At 46.2% G+C, this 24,616-nt stretch overlaps 1 protein-coding gene across 3 annotated transcripts in view; it reads right to left on the reverse strand.

Annotated features, from left to right (window-relative positions):
• LOC138498116 (uncharacterized) overlaps positions 1-24,616 on the reverse strand; it is a 389,950-nt gene that overhangs the window by 278,483 nt on the left and 86,851 nt on the right. For all 3 annotated transcript variants that reach the window (XM_069621976.1, XM_069621975.1, XM_069621974.1), the window contains 2 exons: positions 9,441-9,515; positions 4,846-4,929 (listed from right to left, as the gene is read on the reverse strand). In XM_069621976.1, the coding sequence (XP_069478077.1) occupies positions 4,846-4,929; positions 9,441-9,515 (159 nt within the window). The remainder of the gene's footprint in view (positions 1-4,845; positions 4,930-9,440; positions 9,516-24,616) is intronic.

Raw genomic sequence — 24,616 nt, forward strand, 5'->3', positions numbered from 1 at the left:
GACCCTCTTCTCCTTCGGCACGTCTCAGCTGCAGACGGGTGACGGGATGGTGTATGGACCTTACTGGTGCCTTGAGTGTTTTTCCTCGATCCATAGGGGTAGAAGCCACCAAGCCTCGAGAGCCTCCAGAGACTCACGAGACTCTGCACGACTCTGCGCCGCTCCGCGGTGTACAGGGGTTTAAGAACACTCCTCTCAGCTGTAGATGGAGGTAGAAAGAGGACTGAAGCTCCAAACAGTCCAGCAGGCACAGCAGACTCACGAGACTCTGCACGACTCCGCGCCGCTCCGCGGTGTACAGGGGTTTAAGAACACTCCTCTCAGCTGTAGATGGAGGTAGAAAGAGGACTGAAGCTCCAAACAGTCCAGCAGGCACAGCAGACTCACGAGACTCTGCACGACTCCGCGCCGCTCCGCGGTGTACAGGGGTTTAAGAACACTCCTCTCAGCTGTAGATGGAGGTAGAAAGAGGACTGAAGCTCCAAACAGTCCAGCAGGCACAGCAGACTCACGAGACTCTGCACGACTATATAGCGCCTATACACAATGTGTTTCAAAGCGCTTCAAGGCAAGGGAGGGAACAAGGGAAAAAACAATGACATTCTTACAGGCCATGAACAGTAAGGATGTGAAATTAACTATCGTACTCGGCCTGACGACATTTCAGATAGTGCAAGAGCTAAGACATAGATAAGGAACGGAGGGGGAGAGTGGGAAGGAAATGGAAACAGACAGGCAACTACCGTACTAGGCCTGACGACATTTCTGGTAGAGCCGGAAAAAAAACAAGGGGAGAGGTGTGCAGAAAGGTAGGGGAGCAACAAAACAAGCGACTATCATATTAGGCCTCATGACATTTCAGATAGTGCTGGAGGGGGGTTGGGGAGGAAAAAACCAGATGAGTCCCGTGCTATTCGTTTGCCAACAATCCTTTTGGTTAGAATCACAAAACATTTGATTGAAATGGTTCAAAGCATTCTCCGTCCATCATAAACGATTCCCACCACAATTGACAATCAGACAGCCCTTTTTCAATGCCTTCGGCTTATCAACCTCAGTTCTTACACCAGAATACCAATTGGCACATAGCATATCATGGTCACTCACCATTGACAGTGACACCTGAAATGCTTGCATCTTGGACCATAGTACAGAATTCACATAGACATAATCAATTGTAGATGAAGAGCTGCCTCTATGCCAAGTTGGAGCCAAAGGCACATCAGGGCTAATGGCCCCATTCAAAATGTATACATTTCTAAATGACACTATGGAGTTCCATCGCACCAATCTCTCACATTGTTGCCCTTCATTTTTTGCAAAGCAATTCAAGTTCAGGTCCCCAGCCAAAATATGGTGAGTGATGGTATTGTCTTCATCCACCATATCGAACAACGCATTCAAATCCTTAAAGAATAGGTCTGTGGTGATGGCTACAGGATTCCAATATATATTGAAAATCGCATATACGCCACCATGAATAACCACCCTAACAAGTAACATATAGGGATTTGGAGCTGCCCAGAAATTAGACAAAAAAACCAGTTTGTCTTTCACAGCTACTACTAGGCCCGCAGATGGTCTGCCTACCAAGGACTTTAAGGCAGGAACATGATGGACCTGATGTTCAGCCCAAACTAAAGGTGCGATTAGCCACGTTTCTTGGAGGAGGGTTATATCAAACTTGCTTAGCCCACTCTCATCATTGTTCAGGAGGTGCTTAAAGCCTCGGGAATTCCAACTGACCAATGAGAGGGAATAGTGATCTCTGGGGTTGCATGGCTAATTTGGATCTAAATTGCAATTGCAAGTACAAGACCCCCCTCCTTGCAACCCTTGTTTGTTATTTGTGTAATTCGGTGGCAAGGTTTTAGACTTGGGAACGCATTCCATAATACTTGATGTTGATGGACTAGGCGTACTGTCAATTTCCCCACTGAGTACAAAACCCAGGTCGAACAAAGAGCTCTTTGCTTGCCAAACTAAGTTTTGAATTGCTCTGGATTGAGTCCAAATTCGAACAGCATTTAAGTTCTCGTTGGACACAAATTCTACCAGAGTTAGGTCAGCTGATGTGATGTCCCGTAGTGACAGTATATCAGAAAGAATTGCCAAAATGGCTCTTCGGTTTAAATCATACTGAGTGCAGGGAGCCGGTCTGCATTTGAAAATCAAAGAGCATAAGGCCGGTCGCATTCTAATTTTTTGGACTCTATTGATCTCTTGTTTTCCTAATGAAGAACCAGAGGGACCAGATTCCTTGCCTTTCATGTTCATTCCCAAGTCACCTAGTGCATTTTTAATAAGTGATAGTACTGTGTTGGAGAAGTCACCTGGAATATGTGAGTCGGCATTATTGGCTTCACACTGGTCGTGAAGTCACTTGTAATCGGGCAATTGCTGTCAATGCTAACCAGAGTTCTGCTCAAGGAAGGGGCTACCAGATCAATAGTTCTAATTCTACTTGTGTCATTATTGATTATCGGTTGCCTCGCAGCATCTTCCAACGTGATAGATCCATTATTAGGCAAACACTGCTGAGTAGCGGAAGCCCCCAAGAACGAAGGCAGAAGGTGCTGATCTTGCATATAAGCATCCACCGCCTTCCTTATTTCTTCTCTCTGTCGCATCACCTCCTCGGTGCAAGATAGACTGGTGACCTCACTTACACCAAGCTGACTATTTCAGTCATCGGCAAGGATTTTCAAGGGCCAACCTGAGACTTCAACTGCGCAATATCTGTCATCAAGGCATCTAAAGGGGGATACTCTTCCACAACCCCTGCACCAAGAGTCTTCATGGGCTTCCTTGACTCAGCTCGATTTAACATCATATATTTTTTTTTATTCCATCGGAAGCATTTTCACTTGCTTTTTTGCTTACAACATTTGGTAACGAGATGGATTTCATGAAGTGGTTCTCCCTATACTTTTGGGTGTCGGTTGATTTTTGGGTAACTTCATCTGTACCTTCTTTTCAACTATTTTCCTAAGTACTTTCTTTTTCGAAGCCACATCCCCATTTGTCGTGTTGGACATTTTTTTATTAACACAATTAAAAATTGAGTACGCTTTTAGGGCAGGTGTAGGCTTCAATGAATGAGCACACTCAGAACGCGAATTACTTATCACAATTGGACTCGATGCTCGGGTTACAGGCGCAGAGCTCACTTCATATATAACAGAGTCAAAGCAGGGTAAAATACTAATGTGTCCCTGGTTTTGGAAAATACTTGCAGGCAGTCATAATACTGTTGCAGAGGGAACCTCTAAAAAAGTTTGTGTAGCTACTGAACACATAGATACTTCCCCCTCCCATCAGATACAGACAATAGTTCATTAATATCATTTCCCGGTTGCATGACTTTCTGGTCTAAGGAGCATAACAAGTCTCTTAGTGATTGAACAGCCAAATGTAGCGCTTGTAAAGTAATATTGGATTGAAGAATGATTGGTGCATTCATATCCCAGTGGGTGCTAGTCCCACGCGAGCACACTCCATGGCATAAAGTAGTATTCGTGCCCAGGGTGCACATACATGAACCCACACTCACTGACTCGTTTGATACGGTTAAATCATCATCTGAGCTTTGGGAGGAGTCTGTGAACATCATAGGTGTGCTGGACAAATTTCCGACATGCTTTTATCAGAGAATGCCGACCCATTCATATCTAGATCAATAATGGCAGCATCCCCTGCTACTTGAGCTAAACTCTTTGTCGCAATAGGAAGAGCCATTCCTTGAGTTAACGAGTCTAACAATGCTGTATCAGAGATGGATAAGTCATTCCAGCAAGAGCTTTGGCACGCAACAGCATGTAATTGGCTCGGTGCTGTGCCTGCTGTGGGGCTAGCAGTGTCAGGTTCAGAACTTACCCTTGTGAAGCCAACACTACAAACACCCCCAGCCATCTGTGTCTGAACACTAGCCACGCGCCTCTTTGCTCTATGGGCTGATAGTGAGCCGCTGCAGAACATTCGAATGTCCCCATTCACCATCGTGCCTTGTTTGGCCGGATCCCGAACCGGAGGCGCACACTCATGCTGGCCTGACAATCCCGTACTATTGTGAATGGTTGAGAGCAATGGGGATGTAGTTTGTAAAGTCATGCCTGATTTCGTAGACCTGGTCAGCATAACAGCCAGACCAATGTATTCCTCTTCAACCAAGAAGCACAAAAGTCACAGAGAGACCATGCCTGGCGCTTCGCCTCCTCAACAGTCTTTTCACAATGGGCAAGGATTAGCTAAAACTTATACCATCCTATTGTGACTGAATTCTAGAAGTACGAAATGTGGATAATTGTTGTGCAATGACTTGGAGCGTATAGCAGAAAAGCGACTGGGATCAAAGGGTCTAGCCCCACAATCTCCCGCCGCTAACTATTTATGAGCGCACAAGGCTCCCAGCATGAATATGAAAGTTGATGAATTGGTTAGTTTAATTACTATCTTCCAATAGCAAAGGGCCTCGGCAATCTCTACTTACAAAAGTCACCGGAGTTGAACACTTCTCCTCTATCCACCTAACAGCCGCACAACAGCCAGCGCCCTTTACCCCGACAGGCTTAACGCCGCAAGGGTGGTTGAGTCGGTGTGAAGTAGACACTGCTAGTCACGTGATCACGTGCTGATCACCGGCCCCGCCCCCTCCAGGAAGCGTGATCAGCAAGAGCCTGCCTGGCTCGCAGTGCTGATGCTGTGTTATCAAGTTCAGTGCCAACAAAACGCTCCTCGAACGAGCGGTGCTCCAAGGATTCACACAAACCTTATTTTGTAAATGGGTATCTTCTACTATTGAGAATAAAATAAACCTAGGACTGTCCCAAAAAAACAGAAAGTTACCTGTTGTTGTTGTTGGTGGTGTAGAGGTAGCATCTGTATCGCCAACAAAGGGACTTGACGAATAGTCGTCCGCTACTGGTGCTTCTGGATTTAGGAGAACATGTAAAACATGACACAATTATAACAAAGCCGGACGCTTTACACTTTCTCAAATTATTAAGGACTTTTTTGTTGGACTCTATAACAGGAGGGAGGGAAAGAGCAGCCATGTCTCGGGAGGATAGCTCATGGGCAACGCCCTCGCCTGGGAAGCAAGACTACGCAAAGCAAAAACATTTGATCCCGGGTCCACGCTTAGAAACCTTTGGGTATTAAGCACGTTATAAATAACCGATTACAATTACAATAAACACAGGCAAAGAGGAAGACAAGGAGATAAAGGGCTGCCAGAAACACAGGCACAGAGCAAGGAAAGGAGGGAAAGGACTGCCAGGATCACAGGCACACAGGAAGAGAAGGAGCGAAAGGCTGCCAGGAACACAGGCAAAAAAGTAGCGAAGGAGGTAACGGGCTGCCAGGAAAACAGGCACAGAGGAAGAGAAGGAGGGAAAGGGCTGCAAGGAACACAGGCGCAGAGGAGGAGAAGGAGCAAACGGGGTACCTTCAATATGAGCACAGAGGAAGATAAGGAGGGAAAGGCCTGCCAGGAACACAGGCACCAGGGAAGAGAAGGAGGGGAAAGTGCTGCCAGGAACACAGGCAGAGAGGAAGAGGCGGGAAAGGGCTGACAGGAACACAGGCAAAGAGGAAGATAATCATATAAAGGGCTGCCAGGAACACAGACAAAGAGGAAGCGAAGGAGGGAAATAGGTGCCTTCAACAGAGGCACAGTGGAAGAGAAGGAGGGAAAGGGCTGCCAGGAACAGAGGTACAGAGGAAGAGAAGTGGGGAATGGGGTGCCTTGAACACAGGCACAGAGGACGAGAAAGAGAGAAAGGGATGCCTTGAACACAAGGGCAGAATAAGAGGCCAAGGGAAAGAGCTGCCAGGAACACAGGCAAGGTTGAAGGGAAGGGGGTGCCTTGAACACAGAGGAAGAGAAGGAGGGAAAGGGCTGCAAGGAACACAGGCACAGAGGAAGAGAAGGAGCGAAAGCGGTACCTTGTATACGGGCACAGAGGAACAGAAGGAGGGAAAGGGCTGCCAGGAACATAGGCATTGAGGAAGAGAAGGAGGGAAAGGGGTGCCTTGAACACATCAACAAAATAAGAGGAGGGAAAGGGCTGCCCTGAATACAGGCACAGTTGAAGGGGAGGGGGGCCTTGAACACAGACACAGAGGAAGAGAAGGAGAGAAGGAGCTGACAGGAACACAGGCACTGAGGAAGAGAAGGAGGGAAAGGGCTGACAGCGAACACAGGCAAAGAGGAAGAGAAGGAGGGAAAAGGGTGCCTTCAAAACAGGAGCAGAGGAAGAGAAGGGGGGAAGGGCTGCCTGGAACACAGGCATGGATGTCGACAAGGAGATAAAAGGCTGCCAGGAACACAGGCAAAGAGGAAGCGAAGAAGGGAAAGGGCTTGCCAGGAACACAGGCTCAGAGAAAGAGAAGGTGGGTCAGGGCTGCCAAGAACACAGGCTGTGGGGTAAAAATACAGCTCCAGTGTGACAGAGTTGGTTAGGCCATGCTAGGCCCCTATTGTGCGAATGAAACTGGCTAATGTGGAGTCCCATTGAAATATAAAAGCCAGTACAAAACAGTGACTTCTAACATGGGGCCTCACTCAACTTTATCAAAATGGAAAGGTACTCAGCTGAAGGCGAGTCTGACTCAGAACGGTAATATTGCTAATGATGCCCAATGAATCAAGCACTCTGAGGTGCATATGTGGTAGAGAGGGGTCTACGCAGTACAAATGATTGTTACTCTTCTATAGTGGAGATTCTATTTCAATTTTACACTATACATCCAGTAGTGGATCCCTTGCAGTGTGTCTCCACTCCTTTGATTTTGATGTTTTTCTGCCTAATGAAGTGTAAACAAAGGTAGTTTCTGAATTTTTTATTGTATATTTTATAAAAAGTTTGACGTTGGCATAAGAATAAAATATGTGAATTTTGCATAACTCCCTGTCCAGATCTTAAATGCTGTAATTTCTTTACATGATTATCCCCCAGGTATCTGCGATGGAGGGGTACACCCACACATAGTGGCGAATCCAATGAATGGGAAAAGATATGGGGTGCTGCGGATGCTGACTGTGTAAAATGGGAAAAGACACCAGTTGAAAGATTCAAAACTGCAGCAGTACGCATGGGAAAAGATACATTGAAATGCTGTGTCTTTGAAAAATAAAATGGAGGAATTGTGCCTTACATTTAAAGAGTGAAGCCGAGTGACATATTTGGGAGTACGACACTTACTTTTCACAAATAAACTGATATTTAAACGGAAAGGTTTACTAGTTGGAGAAGTGGACAAGACTTTTCTATGTAACTGCGGCCTATTTGTGAATAATACCTACAGTGAACTTATATCTGTCCAAACTCTAGGCAAAGAAAGATTATATTATAAAGAACTTGCCCAGAAATATGATATGATAGGCTATTTATAACGCGCTTAATACCCAGAGGTTTCTAAGCGCTGACCCGGGGGTCGAAACTGTGGTGCTCCGTGTCGTCTTGCTTCCAAGGCAAGCACGTTGCCACTGAGCTATCCTCCCGAGACATAATGCTAAATGGTACCTTTAAGCACATCTTGTCGATTTAAAGCAGTACTTTCTGAGGTATGGATGCAGCTGGTGTTTTCTCCACTGAACTGAAAGGTCTGTGCCTTTGAAAATTTGAACTCAAGACCTGTGGGCTGGGCCCTCCAGGAAAAGCAGGCATGGTTCAGTTAGAAGTACAAATAAATAACTGAGAATTAGATCAAAAATGTAGGAGCTATAGATAACGCGGCTAGCAGAGATGACCTTTAAGGTCAGGTCTCCCCATTAGCTGTGCATAAGTAGCCACAGAAATTTCCTTTTCAGGGCTGACTCAACCTCAAGAAATGGCTTCTGAGCCACTAATGGATGATCAAACATTGTGTATGAAACAGACCTTGCTGATAAGCAGCTGTTCGTGTGAGCTCACAAGAACAGAAATTAATCTTAAAAAAAGGTTGGGGCTAGTTTAAAGATGAGGGACACATGTGATGCCTTGCCATGTGATTAACATTGGTCCAACTTTTCTTTAAAAGAGAGTCATAGGTCCCAGTGAGCTCATCCCAGGCTCACATTTAAGAGTATAAGAAGCCTGTCAGTGTAATGTAAATATGAATCCTGTGTGATGTGCATGTACACGTTGATTTATAAAGACAATTGATTCCGGCCTTCTCATAATTCCGAGGGAATGGAAAGTTGGTGTGGTGATAGGTTATGGAAGTAAGGTTTGAATCTTGAAGGGTCAGTCTTGTGACTATTTCGGCTCAGGAGTAAATTGATAAAAATGGTAGCTCCTCCCAGGAAGGGTGTGTGCCGTGATATGATTAGTATTTTCCGACTCGTCATAAAATATAGAACTCAAATATATATATATATATATATATATATATATATATATATATATATGTGCCTGCAGTTATCTGAAAAAAATGGGGTAGCTGCCATGTTGTACGATTTTTAAGAACAATGACAAAGTTAAACGCACTTGTCATTTTGAGATGATGAATCTCAGCCTCCATCACCCACACACCCCAACTCCTTGTCCAATCAGCAGGCAGTGGGCGTGTTGGGGGAGGGTGAGGGAGAGAGCTGGCCAATCCGCAGCGCTGGAATTATGATAATAATGGAGTGTCACCAGCCCTATAAGAGATCAGTTTTCAATCTGAGAGGGACGTTTCTTTGACTCTTAACTCTTGGGTACTTTCTTTGGACTTTTGATTTTTTCCTTGACTTTCCCACTCTATTGCTGGAGGTAGTCTACTTCTGGACTCTTGAAAGGAATAACTAATGACATGAACTAAAACAGAGGAACCCGTGACTCAGAAGTACAGCCATACGGTATATACTGAATGTGTACATATTTCAGACAGAAAAAACATATGTATAAACAATTTGTAGACATGATGCAATGTCTTAACAATGCCTGATGATGGGTGAAACATAAGCACAAGCTACCAACAGGTGTATGTTGGCTAACAGCACCTATTACCTAACTTAGAAACCTAAATAAACCTGAGAAACTACCATAACCCGTTTGCTTGCTTCCTAGCACAACTACTGCACTAACTGACAACTATTACCATTTCCTATCCTCAGGCTGACTAAAAGTGAATATCAGCCACAATCAGTCCATTGCAGCCAGGATTGTATAAAAATCAAATACATATATTTCAATATATGATATAGATTGGCGCACAGGCAAAATATTCACTTTACCCCCAATAACTCACTATTCCAGTATGTACATCTCACTCTCTCAATTCTGCACTTTTCAATTCATAGCAGCACAAGTTGGGCATGTGATCGACAGCCCTATCAAGGCCTTTTCCATCTTCTCTTCATTCTTCTGTAGCCTAGTCCACCACTGACCAAAATATGAAATTAATCCTTAATCTCATTTAAACTCATTGGAGTTGCCATTTTATTTTGTATCAAAGGTGAATCAGAAAGTTACCTGGAGTTGCACCATCGGCAGAATAATTTGCTGTTTGAAGGACGGGAGGCGGTGAAGAATCTTCCACTGTTGAGCCTGGATGTAGGAGAAAGTAGAAATAGTGACACTTGATGATTTCTCATCCTAAATCCCCATGTTTAGGGTCAATCCACCATTATATGAGCTTCTGAATGTATAACCTCTAAAAGAAGTCTTGAGTGTTCAGTTAGACTACAATGGGAGATGAATGGAGAAGGGAGGAGAGTAGAGAAATAGCGATGGAGTTGCGAGGGGAGCAAACAGAGCAGATGCGAAGTGAAACAAAAGGATGGCAGTATGGTGGACACAGGGATGGAGTAGGGTGCCCTTTAATGTAAGGCCCATCAGTTGCTTCAAACCACAATATCAATCCACTGATTCTGTGCTGATTCTGTCCGACCATGACTGCTGAAATTAGGCTACATCCCAAACCATTCCTCCCCTAACAATGTGCAATGCCTCTTCTGTAAATGGCACAAGCCTCTATCTTCTCCATTCTGAGGGAAGGAAACATGCCTTGGCAACACGGTTGGTGTGGGCTCTGGCAGTGACTCACAATGGCATGAGAGAGTGAAACCCATAAGCAACATTGTGGATGATCCAAGCTCCAATCCAAACATAAAATCAATGATGGATTCCTCGCTAGCTCACTCAGCGCATAATGCTCAAAGACAGCTCTGGGAACTTGGGTCAAGTCATCGCTACTTTCCCATTTCAAATATCTATTCATCTTCCCTTTGGAGGAAGCACCAGAACTGATGGATCTTTCAGTAGGGTAGAGCAAAACCAAAGGGCTCGCACCTAGACCCGGGGCCTCCTGCATGAAGATGATCTATATGGCTATGCAGGTCCTCTCAAGTCATGCAGACCCACTTTGAGACCAATTCTGCCTTAAGAATGTACTCCAGGAAACACTCATAAAACTGCTACATGCAAGCCTGCACTCACAATTTAGCAACTCCCCTACCATAGACTATCCAGTACCCAGAAAAAAACCTCCCCAGATGGTGTGCGTTCTTCCCACCCTAGCTTTGCTAAATGTCTGACAGAAACATTCCAATAAGTCAGTAAACTTGTGTTTGCAAATCTTGGCCCCCAAATCCAAATAATGTATCCACACTTCTTCCCTTAATAGAATGTAATTCCCAACACTCTAGGCCTGTACTCTCAGCCCAATGGAAAGACACCTCTAATTCGAATGGCTCTGGGGTCTTGCCTCTTGCGTTACAAGCGCCCAACAAGTAGCAACATCCATACCAGTTTGGTGCCCTAAGCCTTTTTTGACCTTTATGAATGCCGGTCCTGTGTCTCTAGCTCAAACATCACTTGCCTAGCTGGATCCAGTGCATACCACCACACCATGACCTTGATACCTTTTCAGCTTCACCCAGGCTCTTTCTTGTGAAACCTCTGGCAATTTCATAATGGAGCAGGTATTTAGTTCATACCCTGTTATTTTCTATGGTTCTGCAATCCGTAGTGCCAAGACTCTCTGTAAGGTGCTTCAATAGCATCCTACCACCTCAACACTATAAGGCACTCGCCTGCCTGGTCCTGTTTTCCTGAGGCCACCCTGCATCCAGGCACCAATGAGGAGACATCACCCTCCGGGGCTATAATCCCCAAGAAAAGCCCAGCAGGGCACCCCTAGGATTCACAGCAGCACATGCTCCAACAAGATGGCCGCCCCTGACCCATGCACGCTCAGATCCACAGCGCCCCCCGGACCTCCTCTCTAGGCTCCCCTGATTGGCCTGCTGGCCAGGAAGACCCAGACCTGGACATCCACCGGCAGGCAAAGCTGGCCCACAAACAAGACCCACTATTAAGAACCTCGCCTTTCTGGGCCTGTCCGTGCATGGTCAGAAACGCTGTCTCCAACCCTGCTATTCCCCCTACTACTACCAATGATGAGTCACCCTGCCTGTCAGCACCCATCCCATCTACCACCCCCACCCTGCATTCTAAATACACCATGTCAGGGCAAAATATTGCCACCACAACTACGCAAGCTCCCATGCTGGTCATGAGTTCCCAGCAACGCTCCCAGCTAAAGGTAAGCCATCTACTGCTTTAACGAGCTGTTGCAGGTGCATTATCAATCTCATCAATGCTCCATGCACCTCACTTCCACGACCCACATATTTCCTGCCCCGCCTACTCTATTCTCCTCACAAAAGCAAGCCACTCGCATTACCTATCAGCCCAAACTAACCACTTAGTTGGCTACATAACTGCCCTAGGCCCACTTAGGAAAAATAGACTTTCTTCACTATGTCAGCCCTACCCCTGCAAACCGTCACACAGGGTCACTCACCTCCCCCCCACACCTCCTACCAGCCTCATAACCCCCTACCATCCACCAGCTCACTGAGCCCTCCACCACCCACCCTCAACACATATTTAAATTGCGCCCTATTAAACACACTCTCTATGCGCCCACGCAACAGATTTTCATGACCTCATTGTTGAAAGAAACCTTGACAATCTAGCAATCACAGAAACCTGGCTACATAGCGCAGCTGGCCCCTACCTGTCACTATTCTGCATGGATACGCAATCAGCAGATCTGATCGGCTCACCAAACAACGTGTTGCCCTCATCCATAAATCTTCATTACCAATTAGAGAGGTTCCTGTAACATCCCTGCCAGGCTTCGAACTATCACTCGACCCACAAACCACACTTAACATCCTACTCCTCTACCAACATCTGAACAAACTAAGCACACTGAATCCGACACACTGCTTCTTCTGACATCTATCATCAAACCCAATACTAAATCATTTCACTCAGAGATTTATAATCTGAGGTTCAATGACGCCCTAGACAACAAAGCGATGATACTTTCCAGCACACACTTTGAGATGTGTCTCACCCAAATGGTCTCTACACCTACCCACAACAAAGCCTGCATTCTCGATTTGATCATCAACTACAATACCAATCTTACCATTACTGCCAACAACCCTGTACTCTGGACAGACCACCACCTGCTAGAATTTTGCATTTCGTGCGCACACCCTCACACCAAGCAAGTTACCACCCTTTTCTCTATCCTCGACCGTAATACCTGCAGACTCATCAAATAATCACTGATACCCACCATGTCCCAATTATTCTCAACCCACACTAGTCACCATGACCCACAGGCAATCGCTAGCCACTATGATTTGATTTAAAAGGTTCTAACGCTCATATCCTGCAGTGTCTGAGCAGGAACTGCACCTAGGCGCAGATGTTACTTTAGTGGTCAATTGTAGACTTTGCAAAGCTGTAACTCAGTATCTGCAGGGGTGATAGAATAATTACATAAAAAGATGAGTTTTCAATTGCTTTCTGAACATGGGGTGAGACTCAATCCATCGAAAGTCTATTAGCAAACAGTTCCAAGAGCGAGGGCCGAAAGAGGAAAAAGGTCTATCACCCTGTGTCGATATCTTGACAAAAGGGACCGCCATAAGGCTCTGTTCCATAGATCGAAGCGATCGAGAGCGCTGATGAATTACATTTTGTAGGTCAGGTAGGCTGGTGCTAATGCATGAATGCACTTAAAAACCAAGCACAGCACTTTAAATAATATCCTCTGCTGTACTGGGAGCCAATGAAGGCGTCTCCGATACTGGCAGACAGTTGACCTTCTTGGCAACTTGAAGATCAGCCTGATTGCAGAGTTCTGTGAACCTTGAATCTTTGTATTTGAAATGTTTGGACCCCCACAGGGAGGGCATTACAGTAGTCTAATTGAGCAATCCTTTTCTACATCGAGCGGCTGCAGGGGCTTAATGAGTTTTAAGTTGATAATAAACAGCCTTGACCGTCTGGTTAAACTGTAAACTGCAGTCCATACTGGACTGCCAGATACAGTCAAGGTTCCTTCCTTTATCCGCGAATTCTATCGGTGCCCCAAACGGGGATGGACGCGAGGTAGATTGTAGAACCTTTCTGGCCCTTCTTTTGCGCTGAGCACAGTAACCTCTGTTGTTGATGGATTTAATTGGAGTTCGTTCTTCAGCATCAGGACTTGTATCCTGTCTGCACATGACAGAGCTCCTTCAATTGCCTCCTGAGGTTGCTCCAATCGTATATAAATGTGGATGTCGTCAGCGTATGAATGATAACACAAACCAAACTCAGACAAGATTCTCAGCAGTGGATGAATGTAAATATTAAACAGAACCAGGGACAGGGAAGACCCCTGAGGGACCCCAAAGTCCACAGACTGAGAAACAGAAAGAAAAGAACCAGCTGAGACCTGCTGAGTCCGATCGGTCAAAAAGGAAGCAAACCAATCCAAGGCCTCTTCAGATACATGAGCCACTGATACCAATCTAGAGAGTAGAATGAAATCCTCTGTATCGAAGGCCACCGACAGGTCCCGCAGGACCAACATGCTGACAGCCCCTTCATAACTGGCCTTCAGCAGATCGTCCCAAACTGCCACCAGTGCAGTCTCAGTTCTGTGGTCTCATCTAAAAGCGGACTGATATGGGTCCAGGAGCTTATGTTCCTCTTAAAAACTCTGCAATTCAATGGTTAACATTTTTTCCAGAATTTATTGCAGGGCATAGAAGGCCAGCAATTTGTCGCTAGTTGGCTAATACTTTATGATCCAGTGTTGCTTTCTTTAACAAAGGCATCAAATTTTATTATTTTAAGTCCGGTGGAACACAGTGTTGAGCACAAGGTGCATTGACCAGAGTTTGTATAGCCTGACCAAGTGCACCTGCATGCTGCTTGCCAGATAGGCCGGCATTGGATCATATCCGAAATTGGTGTGCTTCAGCCTGGCTAACAAATTAATAATATCCTCAGTCTTTAACGTTGAGAATGAACATTTGTGATGAGAACTTTCCTTGTCCGATTCAGTGTTTTCATCAACTAAGTTGGACTCAGAAACAATAAACTCGTTGGCCATTTGAGTTCAGGCTAATAGGCTAACATTGGTACATTCCGGGTTGGTAAAGTTTCTGATTGCGATACCGAAAAATGTGCTTTAGGCCTATTATCTGCAAGACTGATGTATTTCTGCAGAGAGGATGATTTTAGAAGAATTATCTCCTGTTTGTATTCCTCCAAAGCCAGTTTGGCATTCTGGCAATCAGCGGGATCTCTGGTCCTAAGCCGCATTTTTTCTTTTTTTTTATAGCCTTTCTTGACGGTTTTTAACCTCTCACTATGCCATTGGTTGTTTCTCTTCAAGAGTTTCTTAAAGCTTTTTAAGGGGGCAATTTTATCATACTTAATTGGAAATGTGTCATAATATGTGTATACAGGTCAGTACAATTAGTAGGTGATTGTGTATACTCTAAATCCTCCAATAGGTTGTTACTTGAAATGTAATCTAGATCTTTAATTTCGTCGGAGCATCTGCCCATTGGTATTTATGGTTCAAGTCCTTGATGTGCAGGTGATGGGAACTGAAAAACTCACCACAGCGTGATCTGACCAACTCTCCGGGTGATTTTGTATTCACGTAGTTCAATACCCTTGTAAAGAACAAGGTCTAGGCAATGGCCACCCGTGTGCGTTGGTGAGCTAGAGGCACGATGCAAGTCCTGAATATGCAGGATGTCAGTGATGTCTACGATCTGCATCTTCTGGGACATTGCACCATATTTTCAATTCACCCAAAATAATCAATTTTGAACAATGTAGGGCTTCTACCCCCAGATAGGCATCGAGAGTATCCAAGGGAGTACCTCGATCATGAGGTCTATAACAAAGTATTATCCGATAGATCTCATTAGGGGAGGGGTGATAGGTACACGTCAACACCAGGGATTTAACATCCCAGTTGAGGGCATGGACATTTGTAACCTCAAAAGAGGTTCTGGTCAAAATGGCCACACCCCCTCCTTTTATTCTATTTCTTTTATGTCATTTTTTTTAAAGGAGTCAGGTACTAGCAAATGAAATCGTAACACACTATTATCATGAAACCATGACTCTGTTATGAAAAGAATATTGAGCTTCATGGTTAAAATAAGATAATTTACAGCTACTACGTTCTTAATCGCCAATCTCACATTTATTAGTGCTAGTTTTATTACAGATGGTGTAGTCGGGCTAAGGAGTTGTCACCATCAATCTTATGTTGCCTGATTTTATTTCGGGTGTGTAACGACCATGTTCCATATGTAGTATTCTTGAAAGTATGCAAAAATGTGTTAGCATACATTAGCAACATTGGTATACTGTATAGAAAGTAGTGACCTGAAGTAATACCTGAAGAAGTTAGTCCACCACGGAAGCAGCTCACTGTGTTTGCTTACCAAAACTAGAAGGAGGGAGCCGACTGCCACGGACTGCCACAGGCCGCCACAGACAGGCTTGTCCCTCTGGCGCTGCGGCCCTCGCGCCTGCTATGCTAATATATGCGCTCCGTGAACTACGATCCTAGAGGGAAATGTAGATCAGTAGTCGCACGAAGAAAAGTAGAAGCGCTTCAACACCGTTTTAGCGTCAGCGTGTAGCGCAGCAGCTACTAAGTAGCCACGCACTCAGTGGAAACAATTTTCAAAGCCAGAATCAGTAATAATTTTTAACATTTTTAAAAGCACACAAAATATCTTAAAAATATCAAATGACTAGATCTTAACAGCACTATAACACCACACACCTAAAAACCCTGGACCGACACATGGCAACTCAACAAATACAGTGTAATAACAGCTGGCTTTCCCAAAATCTCCAAACCCTTCGCAGGCAGAAACTGTGCCCTCGAACACCACTGGAGAAGGCAGCCCACCCCAGCCTCTCCTCTGACACTGAAAACTACAAATCATCGCTTATACTCATGAAATCTAACATCTACAGCAGCAGAATCACTGATGCTAACTCCAATTCCAAACAGTTATTCAAAATTCCCAGAGTTAGAGAATCCGGTCCAACCCACTTCCCAATACCCCCAAGTTAAGTCTGGTGTACGAACATACAAGAGCCCTCACATACAAAACTTGTACGCTGAGAGAAAAAACTGTTGCCAAAAAAATACTCCTCACCACCACCAAAACAAAACACCTCAGAGGACACACCACCTTCACTCCCTGCCTACCCCCTCTTCTTTTTCTTGCCAGTCACTCCTTCTGATGTCACTAAGACTATCCAACTCCTCAAACCATCCAATTGCAAAAGTGCCGTCGGCCCAGCCCACATGATCAAATCCTGCACCAAGGCCCTCACCCCAATGCCTCTTTCACCCCAAGCATCGTCCACACCTGCATCAAAGAAGCCTGGCATGCCCCCTACTCAGGAAGCCCACCCTTGACCCTACACACCCCACTAACTATCATCCCATCACTGCAGTCCCCTTCCTCCTGGGACACACAGCGTACGTACACCGAGATCCAATCATTCCTCAAAGACCATCTGCTGGACTCGTGCCAGTCCGTCTTCAGACCTAAACATAGCACAGAAACAGCCTTCCTTGATCTCAAAATAGAACTCAACAGCATCCGGGATTCGGGCAACCTAGCCCTATTCTTCCTGCTTGACCTCTCAGCCGCCTTGGGTCTTGTGGGCCATGACATCCTATGCAGGCACCTCGTATCTAAGGTCCACTTCTCCCCAGAGACTGCCGCCTGGGTAAATTCCTTTCTGACTGGCCGCGCATCCAAAGATTTCTCTGGAGAAGCTGCCGCCGACCCCATATCTGTCCTTTACAGCGTCCCCCAAGGCTCCTGCATCTGTCCAGTAAGTGGGAACATGTACATACATTTTCTTGTATTCCTGAACTAATGTAGGGTAGGCCGTCAGTATAGTTTCGATGTTCTGTTTACAAAGCCTGCATATACAACCCTCTAACGGAATAACCCTCCTGCCTCCCACATATTCTAAAACTGTGAGAATGTCCATACGTAAATACATTATAAGGTAACTTCGTCTGGTTTCAGAAAACATGCCCTGATGGGTGCATAGCGTGTGCCTTCTCTTTTTGGCATGTGTTGCGATTGACTGCGCGCGGTACCATTCGATAGTTTTCTTTTTTAGTTTTCGCGGGAACAGCGCCTGGTCATGTGCAGCAGGAAAGGGCAGCTTAATCTCATCTAGCTTGGCTGTTACAGTAGCTACCAATTCCTTATACATTCTATTTGACGATTTTAACCTTGCATGGTCCACTGTTAAGCCCTGTACAGAGCCTTTGGCAGCTAATTCTGTATGAATTTTTAACAAAAACCTGTACTTGCCCATTTTCCAGAGCGACAAAGGATTGTAACCCTAGTTCTAACCTCATCACCTCGCCTGAGATCGCACATGGAAGACCCAACAGCAAACGCAATATTTTTGCATCCAGCTTTTGCAAACAGACAACAGGTTTCTCTGAGAGGACCTCTAAGGCCTACAGTATGCCCGGGGTAATGCATTTCGTGTATGCTTCTGGCTTAGCCTCAATCGGGTGACCCCCACACCTTTCAATCACCCTTTTGATAGCCAACCATTTGCACCAAGCCAAAGCTGGAAGGTCCTCGAAGTAATGTGTGAGAACGCGAGAGGCCGTAATGGGGAGGCCTAGGTAGTTATAGTTTGTGACCTGTTCCAAAGGTTTGCCACCCATAACCCAAATCAGCATCAATCATCCATGCTCCAGGAAAGTGGTCTTATTTGTAGGCCCACAAACCCGTTGCTTTCCTGTAGATCTTGTTATAATTTCATGCATAATGATTACAAAGGATGGGGTTGCGAGAGTTGTGTGTAGGGATATTGGTACCAGGGGATTCACTGTAAACATTTTTACATTTTCATAAATCAGGAATTACAATATCCTGCAAAAGCCCACACCTGTAAGCAAACTGGATCACCCATCCCATAATGCAAATATTCATTTACAAAAATAAACCCAGGGTGGGGGTGGGGCCTAATACTATCATGCAAAGTGCTGTTCGCTGTGCTTGGGCCTAAATTCTAAGATAGCTGAAGTCTGCCAAGATGGCGTTTATACCTGCATCTATCAAACATATAGCTCATATTGCACACACTAGCGTGATCGCGCACCCCTCCATTTGTGCACCTCTTCAACCCCTGTACCCTGGACACGATCTCTAGTGTTTATATCTCATTTGGTATTGCTTAGGGGGTGGGACGACTCTCCTTCCCAACATTACTCTTAGGAGTACTCTTGCTGCAGTATTTTGGATGTGTTATAGTTTTCGTGTGAAGCGTTCTGGCATTCCAAGGTAGCGGTTGTTTGCGTAATCTTGGGCCTCATTGCGACTTCGGAGGTAGCCATGGTGCTCTTAGCGCCATGGCTGCCTCCAAAATCGTGTTGGGGTCCGGTCTGGTGGAGAGGGGACTTACTGGGACATTCTGCCCTAGGCGGACCCGGTAAGTCCCCATTCCAAATGCCATTCCCCATTCCAATTTGAGCCCCCATAGGGCTCAATGGGAAGGGGGAAGGCGCTAATAACGGGCCTGCTAATTGCAGGCCCGTTATTAGCTCCAAGGTCCCTTAACGGATCCCGTAAAGAACGTGTGGTCAGACCACACGTCCTTTACAGTTCCCGCCAAGGGACCTTGGAATTGGGCGGTAAGGGATTACCAGCACTGGTCTCCTTACCAGTGCCCGGGATCCCTTACCGCCCACCTCGGAATGAGGCCCCTAGTCTTTTTAGTACCAGGGAGATGATTGTGAGGGTTCTGTGTGGGAAGTTGAGGTAAGGGAGTAGCCCTCTTATTAGTCGCAGGAAGTAGAAGCATGTCTTTGCTATTGCGTTGACTTGTGGTTCTAGAGAAAGTCAGTTGTTCATGGGGATTATCACTGACGATGTCTCTAGTTGGGTTCCCATGCACGGTGGGCAACTCAGGTATGTCTGTTTTGCATTGTCTTCTTGTGATTATTATTTCTCTTTTGGTCAGATTTAGATTGAGATTGTTGTTTGTCATCCAGGTGTATATGCCGGTGAGGAATTTGCTGAGGGCGTTGCTGTGGTCTTGGGCAGAGGTCATCTTGAAGGTGTGTTAGGTGTCGTCTGCGTATCTGTAGGCTATCAGTCCACAGGTTTCAATGAGTTTCATGAGCGGTGACATGTAGCTGTTGAAGAGGAGTGGAGAGGGGCTTTATCCTTGTGGTACGTTGCAGGTTATGTCTTTAGTGTTAGATGGAAACGGCGGAAAGTGTGTTCTTTCTGTTCGGTTGGTGAGGAAAGAATTCAGCCATTGGGCACAACGTCTTTTATGCCACCCTCATCCAGTCTCTTTATCAGTGGTGTGTGTCTGATTGTTTGAACGTGGCTGATATGTCCAGTAGTATGAGCGTCGATTGGGTGCTGTTGTCATGGGATGCTGTTGTCATGCTCAGTGAAGGCTGGCGAATAAAGCACCCATTCCTTCACCCGTGCAGAGCTCTGTGACAGGCATTGGAAGACCATCAGTGACATCAGCCATTCAAGATTCCTAAGGGTGCTGTTCGAAACAGCCTTTAGGAATCCTGAAGGAGCACTCCCTCTGTCTGTCTGTCTCAGGCCAAGGGTGGGGTCAGAATGACAACCCTGCCCTCTGCCTAATAGATCAATAGGCAGTGGGAGGGGTGAAGGGCGTCTCCTGACCCTGTTCCTCCAACGTGACGACGTGGATCATGTTGGAGGAAGAGGTGCAGCAGTGGCAGCTCCTCCATAATGGGCTTTTTGCAGCTGAGGGAGTGCTCCTGGGCAGGCTTGAACTGTCAAAGGGAAACACAGATTCCCTTTGACAGTTCTGTTTCCCAGCCACACATGCTCAATGAGCCATGCAAGGCGGGCTCTTTCGCTTCCCCAGCCTTGCATAGCCCATTGTGGAGGAGAAGATAGTCTATGGAGTGTTGACAGTGATTTTGCGAGTGCTGGCGTAAAAGGCAGGAAAGGCTGGGGAAGAAGGCATGAGTTGTTCTCTGTTTGTTTCCCAAAAGAGCTGTCCCCTACCAGTGCTCCCTATGTTTCTGCCAGCTGCTTGATCTGTGCAGCCCGCTCCTGGTATCTTTTAAGAGATCCACAGTGTTCTGCACGAGGCACAAAATCTGCAGTTCAGTATCCATCCTCTGCATCATGGAGGATGTGGGGCAAGGAATGCCCTGCGGGTGTCAGGCTCTTTCGTGGGCACCCAAATGTTCTTCACTCCCTCACTCAATCTTTAGCCCTCCTCCACTGCCTGAGCTTCCTGCATCATATTCAAGTTTATCCTCTGGGTCTGGGGCTCCGTGAACTAATGCGTCCATTACAGGGGGATGTGTTTGACCTCATGGTCTCAGGTTCGAATCCCAGCAGGTCCACACTGCCGCTCATCGTTCTGAGGCTAATAATATGAGTACCATTAAGTTGGGTAACAAACGTTTGTTCTCTGTCAACAGCGCTGAGATACCCTTCTGGGGGTGAATGTGTGCTCTACAAATACACCTGTTATGCTATTGGATGTTTGGTCTGGTCCCTGCTCTTTCTCTCACTCCATGGTGCTGTCCAGTGGCTTAGCCTGCAATGCTTCCTCCAAGATATTAGGAGAATGAGGTCCTGCACTGGTTGGGGCAGTTGTTGGGTTGGTACTAAAGAGAACAGGCATATATTGAATTGAATTGATATTTCAATTCTATCGCGCTCATACACAAGTGTTTCTGAGCGTGACAAGGCAAGGGAAGGGAACAGGGGAGAACAAAACAACGACCTTACTAGGCCCAGTGACATTCAGATCGCGCAAGTGCATGGGAGAGGGGGAGGGGAAAAGTGCATGGAAGGGGGGAGAAGTGGAAAGTGCGGAGCAAAGTAGAAACAGAAAAATAATAATAAATGTATAAATAATAAAGGCAACAAACAATGGTAGTGCAGCCAGCAAGTGGCAAGTGCTGGGTTTAAGGCAGCAGACAGGGTAGGTCTTATAAGTGCAGGAAGAAAAAAGGGGGTGCTGTATGTGTACAGATACAGACCCCAGTGCAAGGGGTGGCCCAGAGGCAGAGCAGGAGGGTGACAGGATGAGCAGATACCTGGGCCCGGTGGACAGAGGGTGGCCAGGTGCACAGTGCCGAGAGAGAACATATCAGCAGGGGAGAGGGGTGGGGGCGAAGGCAGAAGCAAAGAGGAAGGTCTTGAGGTGCTTCTGGAACTGGAGATGGTTCTCCTCAAGTTTTAGGGTGGTAGGGAGGCTGTTCCAGCCGAAGACAGATCTACCCCCAGCTCGTTTCTTTGAAAAAAGATGACCCTGAGGGAGTTAGAAGTAGAGGAGCGAAGAGCTCGAGAGGGGAGGTATTTGCAGAGGATAGCTGAAGATATTTTGGAGCCAGGCCCCAGAAAGCCTTGTGGACAATGCAGAGGGTTTTGAATTTAATCCTTGCATCCACTGGGAGCCAATGGAGAGATTTCAGAGCTGGAGAGATACGATCCGAGGGCTTGAAGCCAAAGACAAGTCTCGCAGTCCTGTTCTGGAATAGTTGCAGAGGGCAGAGAGTAGAGGCAGGTAGATTTAGAAAGAGGCTGTTACAGTAGTCCAACCTAGAGAGAACCAGAGCTTGTAAGACGGTGAGCTTCTGGGGAAGGAGAGCATGCTAATGTCATGGGCACAGTTTACCAGTTGGCATATTATATAGAGTTAGAGAAGAGGGTAAAGTCAAATGGTTTTGGGTGGGGATGGAGGAAATCACAGTTCAGTCAATGGAGATGAACATTTCATTTGAGGTGGTTTAGAGAGTGGAAATGAGACCAAGGTAGTTGACCTCCAGTGTGGGCGACTTGATGAGTATGGTTCTTGCTGGAACCATTGCAGCGCTATATACTAATTGCTATTAGTGGAAAAAACACTTAAGACAGATTCAGACAGGGTGTCGCCAATATAAGGGAGAAGGCCAGTGAAAAGGCCCTGCTGCATCAAGAAGTGCCCATTCCCCACGGACCAGCGAGAGGGCAGGAGCCCGTCTCCCTCGTCATCTACAGCAGCTGACTTCAGCTGCACAGCCCAACTTCCCCCACGACTGCTTCGTGGCATCAAGGTTGTATCCCCTACTTCACGTTTGTATTTAATACTGATCTGGATCTGGGGCATCCTTCCAGGCTTATCAGTAAGTCCTGAGCTGACCAATCTTTTTTGCAGTATTAATAACATCCTCCCACATGCATCCGTCCCGATGAGCGCCACCTGGCCCATATGGCGGGCGCATCGTGGCATGAAAGCGAGGCTGCTTTTGGTTGCTAAGCAACCAGCCCGCTTTTTGCCCAATCCGCTGCACCGGCAGACGGAAGCCGGCAGCGGGAGAAGGCCAGGTAAAAGGCCCTGTTTGCCTCCTGTTCGCCGCGGTGAGGAGCGGTCATCCCTTCTGACTGGGTAAGCCCCCACCTGACCATTACATCCTGGCATGTCTCCAACTACCTTCTAATGCTAACCGTGGCATGTGCTTGATGGCCACATACTCTCACACGCTATTCTGAGCTCACCTGAACTCCTAATCCACGTCAAATCAGCAACCATCCTCCTGACACACTCTTAACTGTCCACGAACAATAGAAATCGTACGCCGAGTACCAAAGTAACTAAAATGTCGCTCACTGCATCCTAGTCGGATCTCCCGGTTATCACTGTGCCCCACGGTGCGCCCGCATTATGATCAACTGTTGTATGTATAAGTATCCTACATGCCCATATGAGCCTCTGTTAATGGCTGAGTGCTGACACATTCACGGCTCCTGTTTGGACTGTTTGATCTAGCGTACTGCAAAAGGGTGCATCCATGCTCACCACCCCTTTGCACCTAACTCGATCTCGCTTCTGCATTCATGCCTAACTTGCCTATGGTACCGTGTTCAAACTAGCCCAATGCATTTTGTATGCACTCGAGTCTAGCTTAACTAGCCTACTGTGTTTTGTGTGCTTTTGAGACTACCCCAACTAGCCTACTGAATTGTATGTGTTTTTGAGCTTATCTGAACTAGCCTACTGCATTCGGTGTGCATTTGAGTCTACCCCAACTAGCCTACTGCATTCGGTGTGTATTTGAGTCTACGTTAGCAAACAGATTGCATGCTAATACCGGCATAGCTAATATGGAAATAGCCGACTAAAAGGTAATTAGTCTATTGCCCGCTATCCCAACTATCCTTTTCTACCAAAGCATATAATGTTATACTGCCGGCCAAGTGAATTAGCCTATGCTACCAGAACGCAAATCACTCACGCTACCTACCATCCATGTATACTATTGAATTCCATATTTGTGAAAATACCACGCCCTAACTAACTTTAAGTGCACTATGTATGCCTCTGCCTCACAGCCTATCTTACGGTGGGCCATACTGGCACTAGTACTAGACGCCATAGACCTCTCTAGCACTCCAGCTCCAGACCTTATCACTACAAATACCATGGTAGCTATATCACGTGATGCATGTACCCCATCGGCACCCAGCAACCTGGGCCAACCACAATTGTCACTCACTGCTAATCTTACCCAGAGTCCACCTAGAACTAATATACCCTGTCCCTTCTCATCCAGAAACATTAGACTCCGCACCAGACTAACAAAATTATTTGAACCACCTGCTAGCTTAATAACCAACATTGGCCTGTGGAGAAAAGAAAATGCATCTACAACAGGCAAATTACCATAACCAAAAATATTAATCCTACTACTCTATCCATGCCTAAAATTGACAATCCTACCCACAGAAAACACAATTTCCTGACAACGACTGATGAAGTCTACAACAGTACCTCACCTGTTCCACTGACAGGGAATCATGCTCCAAACCTTAAGGGGGCCTTTTTATTTAAATTCCAGGTCCTTAATTGCTCGTGCCACAGAGATAGCTGACCTAATCCTGGCAGAAAACTATGACTTTCTAGCCATTACTGTATCATGGCTACATGCAGCAGCAGGCCCTGCCCTCATGCTCGCAGTACCCACCAATTATACCATTCTTAGAGCAGACAGAACCGAGACCCGCGGAGGAGGCATGGCTCTCATAGTCAAATCCAACTTAGCCTTGAGACTAGTCCCCCCTTAGACGTCAAATCCTGTGAATCCCCCACTGCCAAACGCCCCATCTCTGACTCCCAAATGCTCACCATTCACCTAATATACAGACCTCCAGGCACCATTGCCACATTCGAGGAGGATATCTCCACTATTCTTTCCGACAATCTAAAAAATACCTCGCAAGTACTCTTGCTCGGGGATCTCAACCTGGGATTCAACGACCATAAAGACCAGC

The sequence above is a fragment of the Ambystoma mexicanum genome, chromosome 5q (genome assembly GCF_040938575.1).
Source record: "Ambystoma mexicanum isolate Mex_15411 chromosome 5q, UKY_AmexF1_1, whole genome shotgun sequence".
Classification (NCBI taxonomy): domain Eukaryota; kingdom Metazoa; phylum Chordata; class Amphibia; order Caudata; family Ambystomatidae; genus Ambystoma; species Ambystoma mexicanum.